We start from the raw sequence: 13,881 nt of genomic DNA, 5'->3' as shown, positions 1-13,881 counted from the left end.
AGTGAACAGAGGTTCTGATTTGCGGCCCTGAGACACAGCTTCTTGTACTCTCTGAATCCAGACCCCACACGTTATGGAAGAAAAGCAACAGACAGAAGATGGGAAAAACAGGTCATGTTTATGAGACCAGCTTGAAGACCATGCCACACTGAGGAGTTTGGTTTTTCCTTAGGCAAAGAAACTAGCTGTTTTTTCTTCAATGTTAATCGGAAAACTTGCCCAGCAGCTGTGAGTGACTCTTCAGCTTTCGAATCATTGTCTTGGAATCTTCTAAACCAGTAAGACCATACTTATTTTATTTTAAACATGGAATTTAGGAGCAAAGGACCAGACAGTCCTCAAACTAATGAAATAAAAAAGAAAGAAAAATCAAATTAGAAATAAAGAATGCCCCCTCCCCAACAAATTCCTTTGGTTTAATCTTTTACAATAGCTTGGTATAATCTTCGTTTTCTTTTCTTCTTTGTTTCTTTCTTTTTTTTTTTTGAGATGCAGTCTCACTCTGTCACCCAGGCTGGAGTGCAGTGGTGTGATCTCAGCTCATTGCAACCTCCAACTCCTGGGTTCGAGTAATTCTCCTGTCTCAGCCTCCCTAGTAGCTGGGACTACAGTCATGCCCAGCTAATTTTTGTATTTTTAGTAGAGACATATTGGCCAAGCTGATCTTGAACTCCTGACCTCAGGAGTTGGCCTCCCAAAGTGCTGGGATTACAGGCATGAACCACCACACCCGGCCTAATCTTAGTTTTCTTAAGAATCCATTATCCCTGCAGGCTGGGCTTTACAGTATCCCAAAGTGCTGGGATTACAGGCATGAACCACCGCGCCCGGCCTAATCTTAGTTTTCTTAAGAATTCATTATCTCTGCAGGCTAAGCTTTTCAAGTAGCAAGCCATGGAAAAAAGACTTTTACCAATTCCTGTTTCTCATAATTTGATATTCTGTAAGGTTGACACAAGACAAAGAATCCACCATCTGGTTTAATGGACAAAGAACACGGACCAGGCCCTATCTTGCAGGTAGCCACCCTCGTAAGCATCTCTCTCCAATCCTTGTCCATGGTGAAACTTCAGATAAAACCCTAAAAACTCTTTCCCATTCAAGCTGGGGGTTCCGGGGTCATGCTTATTCAGAATGGCCCAAGTTGGGGGGGGCGCGTCAGGGCCTTGTCTTCATCCTGAACACAGGGTACAGAGCAGCAGCAGGAACCAAGCACCTCCCAGAACATAACCTAGTTGCTTCAGTGTCTACACTGGGGTTAATTTCCTACTTACTACAACCATGTAAGTGTCAAAGGAAAAAATAATATGCTGTATTTACAGACCATGTGTATTTTTGCAAGTGCTTCATTGTTTAATTGTTGCTAAAGTCATTTGGGGTTTTTGACACAGATTCTATTTTAGTAAGATAAACTCAGCGTAACCCAGCATTGCCAAAAATGAATTCCTAAGGTAGATGACTAAAATAAACCGGCAATAAATATTGGCTGTTGGAATGGGAATTATATCTCTGTAATGTAGACACAGGATTAATGACTCATTTTCAAATTACAGTCTCTCCCAGGGATTATTTGTATCAGGGATCAGGGAAGAAAGAAGTCCATCTCTTCTTCTTTTAGACAGCAGAATTGAAGAGGAATATGAACCCATCAGGCAAAGATGTTCTTATATCTATCCAGCCAAGAGAGGTATAGGCCCTGGAGTTCAACGGGGAGTTAACTTGAACAGGCTGCATTGAGGCTGATACAAGGCATTGATAGAAAAAATACTAGGGGCTGAGGTGGCTGATTCGGGGGACAGTTTTCTCTCGTTCCTCTACAGGCAGAGGGCGCCACCAGGTTCACCTAATGCGTCTTGTGCGGCATGAATTACCTTATCAGTTACACTGGGTGCTGCCCCGTTCCTTTGCTGCTTGGAATTAGTGGACTCTTTTAGGCCTCCTTTACTCCCTAAGGTCAAATTTTGATATTTTGGCCCATGAGGATGAGTTTTACAACTTCTCTGGTGTACCAGAAGGAGGTCTGAGGTAAAGATTTGGCTACAATTTGGGCAGGACACAAGCTGAACTTGATTTGGTCCTGCTTGGATGGACTGTGCATTCGGAAGGGGCTGAGGCTTCTGTGGGAGTGGCCGCTGGAGCTCCACAGGGAGCTGGTTATTTTCTATTTTCCACTTTTCCAGGCATTTGGGCTCATGAATAGGAAGGGACAGGGTGCCAAATTCCTTACCACATATGTAGCAGATAACAGTCCTTGGTCGGGCTGGGGTTCCACTACAAGCTTTCTTGAGGCCAGTAAGATGATCAGAACTGTTAGAGTGTGGTGCTCTGCGACCCTCACCCTTTGGCTTGCAGCTTCTGTGATGAACAGGAAGATGATTTGGCAAGAATGTGCAGCCACAGGATTCACAGGGCAGCAGCTGAGCCTGGGCACTCTGAAATGCAGCCTCATTAGTTGCCTGAAGACTGTAGGACCCACTGCTGCTGAGAGACTGTGGTTTGGAGGGTTCTGGCCTCCTCAAGTGCTTGGGCAACTTGCTGTTTTCAATATGCCACTTCTGCAAGCACTGGGGTTCATGAATGGCAATTGACTGGGACCCAAATTCTCGACCACAGATATAGCATACCCGGAATCCAGGCCTGCGGGCCGGGATCACAGGGGGGCTAAGCTGGCTTTCCGATATAATTCTTCTGCTTGACGATTTTGATAGTATCACAGTCCCAGGTCTCTTTTTCTGAGTGTCTGTCTTTATCTTTTCACCAGGATTAACACTCTCTGTTTCTGGAGAAAGGCTAGAATAGGAGTCACTAGAGAGAAGCCCAGCTTGGTTGACAAGGAAAGTGGGTTCTTTAGAATGGTGAAAAGTTTGTTGTAACTTATTGGAAATTCTTTTCTTCTTTCCTCTTTCCATTAACAAAGATGTCTTTTTGTAGTGCTTGCTCTGATTTCAGGCCAGACTCACTTTGGGCTTCTGCTTAGAGTGAAGGTTAGTGAGGTTAGTTGTCCTGGGGTTCACACTGTTGCCAGTACCTTAGCCCCACAGACCATGACTCAGAGCTTCATTGCAGGACAGCAGTCTGGAATGTTGGAAAGTCCTCATTAAAGCTGAGATGTCTCCAAGATCTGTGGAGGGGGGTGGGAGACATAAGAAGTTATTATGTACACACACACACACACACACACACACACACACAAGAAGTTATTATGTACACACACACAAACACAGATATTTAGGTTTTTTTTTGTGTGTGTGTTTTTTTTTTTTTGCTTGTTTTAAATATTGACCTTGTACACTTTTTGACTAGCACAGTAACCAGCATATGGGATTTGGTCAATAAACTGACATAAATCTGAGGAAATCTTCCATCATCAATTGCACTACCACTGTATTGAAAATCGTGTTCTGCCCAAAAAGTTAACTTGACAATTACAGCACATCATAGATACAGATGAGACAAACCAATAGAGGCTGAGACCAGGGTGGTGAGACCATAGAACAGAAAACTGCAAACTGTCAATATTAGATTAATGAAATCAGCAGGTCATACGAAAAGACCCCCTGGGCCCCACAGCAACTTCCACTACGTCAGAGATCCTTAACTTGTTAGGGGCATGGATTCCTTTGACAATTCTGTGAACCTATGCACTTCTCAGAATAATATTTTTATAAGCAAAAAACAAAAATTGTTGCTATCACAGGTGAAATCAGTTTTACTGAAATACTTTGTCAACTGTTTCTAGTTGTGATATACATTTTAACTGAGATAAAGCTGTGTCAGACTTCTTGAGTGTCCATGGACCTGAAATTAAGAACTCTTGCAGAAGTAATTCAGGAATGAATCTTATGAGGATTATCAGGATAGCCCTCAGAGGGACATAAACTTCTTGTGACACATCATGTATTCACTTTTGTTTATTATGGGAATAGGGTATTAAAAGGTGGAGCTATAATTCTCCAGCAAAGAGTACAGCCTATGCCGGCACCCATCCTGGTGGGATATCTGCAGATCTTTCACGGAAAGATGATACACAGATGCTGCTTGAGGCTCTTTTTTGTTTTTAAAGGTATCATACCTACTTTCTTGTTTTATGTATGTATGACTTCCAAATATTTTAAATATAAAACAAAGGCCCTGGATTCCCCAAGGATCCCCACCAGAGGAAGTGGCAGCTTAGATATCCATTTAGGGGAAGAATCCTAAATTTTTGTATTGGGAACAGTTACGAGTAAATTTTACTGTGGGTTTATAATCTGGCTCCCCAGAAAGATTATTTCAGAAGCCTCAGGACGTTTTTCATTTCCTTTATCATTTCATTTATCAGGTTGATAAACTCTAAAGCATCCATTCTTAACCACAGAAGGAGCAGCCTCATGGTGTGAAGCTGGATCCTGTACATCACGGCAAACACTTCAGTTTGGGCAGTGCAAGGCCAGCAGTCCTGGTAATATGGAAACCCTGGGCACTGGATTTGATAAAGAACAAGAAGAGCTGTGATATCTGTGCCCAGCTCCTGTACTTTGGTGCCAACAAAGGTCTGAATCCTTGCCTTTAAGAGTATCAAATCAAGTCTGGCGTGGAGAAGGGAGTTATTCTTCATTTTGACAGATTCTAAGACAGTAATGTTAACAGATGTGGGAAAAGTATGTGTTGGCCCCAGAGTGGCCAGCACAGAAAATAAAACAGAGAAATTTATCATTTGATCAGTACCATCTAAAAGAGAAAGTAGATCTATGGAACATAGGAATAGGGTAAAATTATTTCATTAGGTTTTAAATCCAGGCCATGGGTTATTTCCACAAACCACTTTGCTTCATTGGCTCGGTTCACCAAGGAATTTTAGTTTATCATTTTCCTTGATACTAGGAAATTGCAGTCACTAATATGACCTAAGAAGACAGATTAGAAAAACCAATGCAATCAAATAAGCCTCCTTCCCCTAAATTTTCTCTGTCTCTGTCTCTCTTTCTCTCTGTCTCTTTCTCACACACACACACACACACACACACACACACGCACGCACACAGAGTCAATTCTGTTCCCAGCAGATTGGAATACTGAGAAATCCCCATGACTTTCCCCAGCAACCCCTCTATCTCTCTTTTGATAAGACAGGTAATATTTATTGAATGCCAATTATGTGCCAGATAGGGCACAGATTTTTTTGTAAACATAATTTTAGTTAATTCTCAAATGATTATGAAGCAGGTATTATTTTAATTTTATAAGTAAAGAAACTGACTCAGAAAAGACAAGTAATTTGCCCAAGGCTGTCAGTTTCTAAATGACAGAACTGTGAATCAATTCCAGCTCCCTTTGGCTCCAATACGTGGCTCTTTCCATTATTCATTCTGCCTAAATTCCTCCAACAGAGCTTCTTCCCTTTAGTTTTTATCCCTGTTTTAATGTACTATCCATATGTATCAGGGGAAGGTAACTAAGCTCTCATCAGCTGTTATGCTTCCTTTTAGGAGAAAGAAGAGGCAAGGAGGAGGAGTGCAGACAAGGCACAGGGGAGAAGCCTCTGTGGGGACAAAGCAGAAGAGAGGGACTGGGGCTACAGAACACAATGTTTTCAATGTTAAGGGACAGGGGCCATTTTTTTTCTTCAACTTTTATTATAGGTTCCGGGGTACATATGCAGGTTTGGTATACAGGCATATTGTGTAATGCTAAGGTTTGGAGTACACATGAATCTATCTCCCAGGTAGTAAGCATACTACCTAATAGGTAGTTTTTCAGCCCTTCCTCCGCTTGCATTCACTGCTTTATGTTGTTCTCATCTTTATGCCCACGTATACTTGACGTTTAGCTCCCACTTATAAGAGAGAATGTGTGGTATTTGGTTTTCTGTTTCTGCATTAAGAATCACTTTTTCCAGGCCAGGAGCGGTGGCTCATGCCTGTAATCCCAGCACTTTGGGAGGCCGAGGTGGGCGGATCACCTGAGGTCAGGAGTTCGAGACTAGCCTAGCCAACATGGTGAAACCCCGTCTCTACTAGAAATACAAAAATTAGCCGGGTATGGTGGCTGTAATCCCAGCTACTCGGGAGGCTGAGACAGGAGAATCACTTGAACCTGGGAGGCAAAGTTTGCAGAGAGCCAAGATCACTCCACTGCACTCGAGCCTAGCTGATAAGAGTGAAACTCCATCTCAAAAAAAAAAAAAAAAAAAAAAAAAAGAATCGCTTTTGCCATAAACAGTTGTTTTCTAGATGTAGTTTTTCCTGAGTGATGTGCAGTACAGATTCTTTTCTTAATTTCACCAATATCTTCAGAAAAATCTACATAACCAGCAGAGGTAGGGAGCAGTAGGGGGAATGGGGCAGACCACCAATGAATGATGTGTTTTGTCTGTCTTGATCATGGGCACAGGGTAAAAGTGAAGGCAGCCCCAAGAGGCTAGGTAGTGCTCAGTTTGAAGCCATGTCACCATTTTGATTACAGATAGATCTTACCGCACACAAACATTTGTGCACCGCAAATATTTTCTCTGCAGCAAACATGATGAAACATCACAAAACGTCCATTTGAATCTTCAACTTTTCTTTTTCTACCATCCCTTTCCTTCTCCAATGTTCTCCTGAAATTTTTCCCTTATTGTGACTAAAGGTATCAAAATATGAAAGATGAGGTAGCTGGAAGCCAGTGAAATTTTTGGGAACGCAGATGTCTTATGGAGAAATGCATAATGTTTCCGCCAGTGACTGTGCAGAGGCAACATGCCATGGCACAGCAGTGTTGGTTGCTCTCCCTTTATAAGTTAGCTCTAAAAGCAAAAGTGCTGGAAAATACTAAACGCATATATTTAAATCACCTAAGAAATTGGCCTGTCACCCAAAACGTCATAAAGCAAGGTTGCTAGTTTATAAAGAGAACCACTTTGCAAAGCCAGACAGTTTTACCTCAAGCATCTCTGGAGAAATGTTCACTCCGTTGGCCTGAATTTGTCATTTTGACCATATCTGCACATAGGACATTTACAGAATGTCCTGGAAGGACTTTTTGTCAACATGATGCCATTTTTCCATTCACTTTGGGGTTCATGGGAAGGGAGAGACAAACTCACAAAGATGAATGTAATAACCATGGAAATCCAAAAACCATCTTGGCGTTAGAAGGGGTCTCTCTAAAAGAGAGGGAACAGAACACAATGAAGTGTGATCATATCTTTTAAAAAATAATCTAGTCCTTTGAGGATGAGTTCATGTCCTTTGCAGGGACATGGATAAAGCTGGAAACTATCATTCTGAGCAAACTATCACAAGGACAGAAAACCAAATACTACATGTTCACACTCATAAGTGGGAACTGTAAAATGAGACTACTTGGACACAGCACAGGGAACATCACACATGGGGGCCTGTCGTGGGATGGGGGGCGGGTGGAGGGATAGCGTTAGGAGAAATACCTAAAGTAAATGACGATTTAATGGGTGCAGCAAACCAACATGGCACATGTATACCTATGTATCAAAACTGCACGTTATGCATATGTACCCTAGAACTTAAAGTATATATAAAAAAACTAGTCCTTTGAAACAAAAAATGTAGTTGGTACATGATATGACCCCTTCTCTATTAGTATTGAGTTCAAATTCTTTAAATGAACAAAAATATAAGTAAGAAAGATGGAGTTGGGGCTGATGGTGGCTCTGATCAAGATTCTAAAATAGAGGAGGTTCATCTTCAATGTTCTTCACCCACCCCATTCAGCAGCCTCCACTCTCCAGCCTAGTATTCTTGTATGCTCACCAGTCTGTCTTACCTATGAAATCTTGATTTCAAAAAGGAACTGACGGACTCATTCACACCAAGGCTTATAATTGATGAGATAATGTCCCTTCTAATGTCTGGCAGAGACAGTTAGTTCCTTACCAATAGCCATTCCACTCAACTCCCTCAATTAATAGAGCCCCAATTCTCAGCTGGGCACATCTACAAGTTCCTTTGTAGTTAGCGAAAATATTGCGTGGAACTTGTAAGAACAATTCTTGAAAAGGAAGAAGAGAACAACTGCTTCTCTTCCTTTCCTTCTTACTGATGCTTAGAAGATGGATGTGATGACTGGTGCTTTAGCAGCCGCTTGAGAACAGATTTCATTTATGTAACCCTTGATATGACAGAGCAGAGACCCGGATGGATTTGGATCCCTGGTAATGCTGGAACCATCATAGAAGCCCTGGAGTGCCTTCCTTGGACTTTATTTACATAAGAAAAGTAAATTTTTATTTTTATTTTAGCCATTTTTAAGAGTCTGTTATTCACATGGAGACCTAATACTAATTGAGAGATATCTGTATTTTAATACTGGTGATTAGCACAATTAATTCTAGTAATGTTATTTCAAATTTCAGATTTTTTTTGATGAAGGAATTTTTTTTTGAGGCAGTAAAGGTTTGGGTGCAAAATTGACATTAAATATACACTTCTTAAAAAACAGAAATTAAAAAAATTGATACTATAAATACTGGATTAATGGTTCTTATGAAATTGATCACAACACTTCCTTTTTTAGAGATTCTTTTAAGAAAAAAATTTAATGACTATATTTTATAAAAAATAGCCCATTTTTTTCCACAACCTTCTTAAAGAGCTAGCAGATAGCAATATTGTGCCAGTTATTAACTTACTGTCTCTATACTCCCAACCTTCTTTTCTATATTTAGCTTTATGATATGGGTACAGGGACTCTGCACAGCCCATTTCTGCTTTACAAGCTGTCTCTGTGTTATGCTCTGCCAACAGGAATAGCGGAAGGAGAATGCAAGAATTGGGGAGCAAGAGGGCATTTAATCCTTTTAAAGGCTTCCTGTGTGCATGTGGTCGCTGTGAGCATTATTCCAGCAACACTCTTCTACTCCAGCAGCAGCAGTTCTTTTCAGTAGCAGCAGCTGAATCCAACCAAATGTGTAAAACCAGACGAACTGACCCTTCCCCACCAGATGCAATCACCAGGCAGTCTGTGCCTCCTCCTTGGAGATCTGATTTTCAACTCCATAGGGTGCCTCTCCTAAGTTTTAATAGTTCAGACTGATGTAATAACCCTCAAAATATAAGTAATAGTAATCTGTGATATTCAAGCTGCATATTACTTAAATATTGCAATAAATATAAATGCAAATTAATTCTTTCATAGAATCTTACAAAATAAGATGCTTATCTGAACATTTAATCCTCAACTCATTCAGACCACTGAAAATGCATTTTTGTTATTTTTACACTATCGCAGCGCTTTAAGAGCTAGAATGTATTGTGCTTCCATTTTCCAGTAGCTGAACAAATTCATAAGGGAGACCTACTGTTTTAAGCATGCTTGTATTTTGCTAAATTTTATATGACACTCTTCACCTGCTGACCCCACAGCCACAAGGCCGCCACTGAAACAGAGGGAGCCACAGCAAAGTGGTCCTACTCATAGACCAAAGATGACCAGGAGTGTTGAGGGCAGCTGCTCTGGCTCATTCTCACTGGTTCTGCATACTCTCTTCTAGGCAGCATCTGGTCCTGTGGCATCTGCAGACATTAGCCAATCTGATGTGAGTGAGAAAGGCCATGTGAGAGCAGCTGGGACCTAGAGGCAGTATGGTTTAAGAAATATAGGAGCAGCATTTGAAAGGTAGAAAGTGGAAATATTTTCATAAAACCCACTTAGCTTGAGGCATGGCTTTGAGAAAATATTGGCATTTCTAGACTGATTATAAATAACTAATGAAAAAATTCCTTTTCTTTGTCTCCCCTTCACTATGAATAATTTAAGCCAAGAAATAAGTTCTTTCACTTTCATTCAATCTAATTGTCAGGTATGAACATAATACTCTATGGTGTTAGAAAAGCTATGTAAAAAGTGAGAGAAATGCACTCTTTGCGCTTCTAACTAGAGCCCTCTGCAAAAGGCATTTTATGTTGTTAAGGCTTATAATATCACCCTATGAAAACTATTGTTAGATCAAGCCTGTAATTTTCACTCTATATTGAGTATCCAAATCACAGAGTACCCAAGAGTCATGAATGCCACACAGGTACGATCATATAATTGTAATATTGACATTTGCAGTGGTGGAGCACTGGTTATACAAACCGTCAGTATAATCACATTAGAGGCCTATAATATATAGAAATTCAAAGGATAGCCCAAAAAAGAAAAAAGTGGAAGAGTCAAATAGGAAGTCTTCAAGGGAATTTCACGTGCCATATTTTCTCACATTTAGGATCATTTTATTCCAACAGAATAGCTCTATACCAGTATGTCTTTTTCCAAGATTGTTTAAGCATTGGCTCATAGGCACATCTGGTCCATAGCTATGTTCCTTTTAGCCTGCAGAAAGTCAAAACTCCTTGACTTAGTTCCCATTATTTTAAAATTGGGAGATGTCACATAAAATAAGGATTTTTGGTTTCTCTTGAAAAGTGGAAGAGCTGGCAGAACAGAGCCCATATTCCTGTGTGGCAACATCTAACATAAGCTGATGCTGAGAAACAGCTGTGCCTGTAGCTCAGAGAGCCAGCCTTTACTCTTCCAATGCTTCTCACTAGCCGGATTCACTAATTTATAGTTCACACTTCTTGCTTGAAAGTGTCCTGTGGGGACATTTTTCTTCTTAATTAAATATTGAAAATCACTTCAAGGAACTGAGAATCCAAATGAAGTCTTCTAGGATATAATTGTTATAAATACAACATATTTATTAGTAAATATTTAGAATATTTAGAGAGGAATCTTCCTAATCAAAGTAGATTAGGGCTGAAATGCTTCAGTCTAGGGGGGAGGGTAAAATCCAAGAAGAAAAGACAGAATCGGTGACCTAAGAAGGAATTTTCATAAGTTATCAAAGGGTTACAGAAGATGATATATACACAACTTTAGAGAAAAAATAAAGCAGCCAGTGTTTAGAACAGCTACAGGTGGGATTATAGAAGAAATAAAAAGAGAAAAAGGAAAACACAAACAGACAAAATTGTGTTTTCTGGATCACCTAAACTTTTTGGAGGCATTCCCATAATTATTTATTGATCGGTTGATATCACAAGAGCTACTCTTCTATTTAAGCCAATGGACAGTTCTTCACCATTAAATGACTCCCCAGATGAGGACTGTTAGATTATTAGTTTAAATAAATAATCAGCCAATTAAAAGAATCATAAATAAGCTATTAGCAATATAGACCATAGTTGGATTGTAAAGATTTGCTCTGGAAATACTTTATAAGAGAATTATGCTTCCTCGTGGAGATTACAGGATTTGGTACCCTTTTTCTTTCTGCCAAGCTGTCCATTTTGTCAAGAAATACCTATAAATTAGTTTGAACTGCAAATGTATAAGAACAGTATAGTAGCCCCTTCTCAACCTAGAATGAGATCTATAGCCATCAAGTGTCTAAAATTGATATATTATGGTTTTTAAACATTGGATGGAAAAACCCACAGATAACCATATTTTAGTATCTATATTTTAAAAGAACTGCAAATAGATGCATATGTTTGCCAGCCCCCATTATGTGATATGCTTGCACAGAGTTCCCACTGTCTTTATACTCTTGATTTAGTTGAACTCGGTGAGACACTTTTGGCACAGACTTCCGAGCCACACTGTGTTAGTATCAGAAGTGTGGTCACTTCTGTGTGTCCAGGTGGAAACAAACACAATGAAGAATACAGTTGTGCATGAACGGAGCTGCTAGGCCAGGATAAATTGGCATAAGAGAGATGGGCTCACTGAATCCAGGAGGAACCTTTCTAACACATCACTCACTTACCTTAAAGCAGTTTCAAAGTTGTGCCTTATTTCTGTCCACCTCCAGGAGGTCAGTGCCTCCTGGAGCCTGGCTAACACTTAACGCTGATTATCAATACCATTCATTACAAACATCAACACCCTTTGTTAATAATGCGCTCTCCACGCAAAGCTGTTTCTGAGGAAAATGCCTGGGAAGGAAGTCAAAAACAGCAGAGTCCATAAGGCTGGCTGGACCTCTGCTGTGTGCATGAATGAATGTGCCTCTATTTTCTGATATGCTCGCCATGATATTCCTGGCGATGACTCTGGAGACCTGGTAGTTTGCATGTGCCCACAAACTGAAGGCTGTTTCTGAACATGGGCTGTTTGTTGCTGTTCTCCCCACATCTCTTATCCTTCTATGTGAATAAGTCATCAAAATACGATTGTCATACCATTTGACGTCGCTGAATCATGGCAACAAGGCTCTCTTTCATGGGCAACATAGTTAGAGCTCACTGATGATTCAGAATCCTCAGCCCTACAAATTCTCATTTCCCAGGAAAGCTTATACAAGATATCCACTGCTGGAGAAAACCACCAGAATGAGTCTCCTGGTGTCTAGGGAAAACTTTTTCATTCTTTGTATCCCCAGACCCAAACAAACATGCAATGTGGTGATGGTTCATTTAAAAACCTCTTCAGCTTCCAGTTTAAATTTTTTTGTGGTTCAACATTTATAGAAAGCCTCCTTCCACTCCATGGCCAATAACTCTCAACTGCCTTGTTCTGTTTGCAAATAGTAAACACAAAGATCACGTGTATATTTTAAATCACACGTAAGATTGGAAATATTAGGATATTGGATGGGAAGGGTTTAATTTAAAATCAACTTTGTGGATGCTGATGTGTCCTATCTTTCTTGTGTTTACACAGGGTCTTTTTTTCCCACCTTCTGTGTTCTGTTTCACTTTGTTTCATTATTTCTACTATCTATCTGAGCTTTAAGTTTAGGACAACCCAACAAGAATACCCAATAAGGACAAGATGCCATTAGAAAGAGAGTGAAGAATATAGCACCCCATGGTTGGCACCACTGCTAGTGTCCTCTGGATTTTCCATTTGGCTGGAGAGATAAGGCAATGCTAACAATTCCAGCTCACTACTAGAAAAATGTGGCTTATATTTTAACTTCATTATATTCTGGAGAAAGCAGCATTAGAAGTGAGGGGCCCAGTCTAATCACATGAGTCATCAAATATGGAGAACTTCTTCCCCAGTCAGTGAGAGAGACACAGCAGCAGAAAAAATTTGAAGTGTGAAACGGCCCTAATTAGCTGTTCCAAAGAAGGGATGTAAGAGCCAAAAAAATGCAGGCACCTCTTGAAGCCAGGAAGACCAAGGAAACAGATTCTCTCCTACTGCCCCCAAAAGAAAGATGATCATGCTGTGAGCTGGGTATAGTGGTTCATGCCTGTAATCCCAGCACTTTGGGAGGCCAAGGCGGGAAGATCACTTGAGTTCAGGAGTTCAAGACTAGCCTGGCCAACATGGTGAAACCTCATCTCTAGAGAAAATTAGCCAGGGCCGGGTGCAGTGGCTCACGCCAGTAATCCCAACACTTTGGGAGGCTGAGGTGGATGGATCATGAGGTGAAGAGATCAAGAACATCCTGACCAACATGGCAAAACCCTGTCTCTACTAAAAATACAAAAATTAGCCAGGTGTGGTGGCACACGCCTGTAGTCCCAGCTACTTGGGAGGCTGAGGCAGGAGAATCACTTGAAACAGGAAGAGGTTGCGGTGAGTCAAAATTGCACCACTGCACTCCAACCTGGCAACAGAGGGAGACAGAGACTCCATCTCAAAAAAAAAAAAAAAAAAACTTAGCCAGGGGTGGTGGCACACACCTGTAATCCCAGCTACTCGGCTGGCTGAAGGATGAGAATAGCTTGAACCTGAGAGTTGCAGGCCACGGCACTTCAGCCTGAGCAACAGACTGTCTCAAAAAAATAAAATAAAATAAAAAATAAAAGCTGAAAATACATTTCCATTTTGTGGTGTCATTTCCTATATGGAATCCTAACCTAAAATGGATCCCCTATCCTGCTGTGCCATGACACTTGTGTGTAACCCCATTAAATGTCCCCTTGGCATCGGTAGCTCATG

General features: G+C 40.7%; 1 protein-coding gene across 4 annotated transcripts in view; it reads right to left on the bottom strand.

The window, feature by feature from the left end:
• Window positions 1-1,328: 1,328 nt before the first annotated feature.
• The window catches only part of LOC100606192 (zinc finger protein 474), a 71,934-nt gene continuing 59,381 nt past the window's right edge, over window positions 1,329-13,881 (bottom strand). For 3 of the 4 annotated variants that reach the window (XM_030823567.1, XM_030823561.1, XM_003259883.3), the window contains one exon: window positions 1,329-3,121. In XM_030823567.1, coding sequence (XP_030679427.1) covers window positions 1,815-2,909 — 1,095 coding nt within the window. In that variant the 5' untranslated portion in view covers window positions 2,910-3,121 and the 3' untranslated portion in view covers window positions 1,329-1,814. Of the gene's footprint in view, window positions 3,122-6,902; window positions 7,032-13,881 lie in introns of all 4 variants that reach the window. The other variant, XM_004087432.2, reaches the window with a different exon arrangement.

Source organism: Nomascus leucogenys, chromosome 2 (genome assembly GCF_006542625.1).
Source record: "Nomascus leucogenys isolate Asia chromosome 2, Asia_NLE_v1, whole genome shotgun sequence".
NCBI lineage: Eukaryota > Metazoa > Chordata > Mammalia > Primates > Hylobatidae > Nomascus > Nomascus leucogenys.
This window is presented reverse-complemented; position numbering and strand designations above follow the sequence as displayed.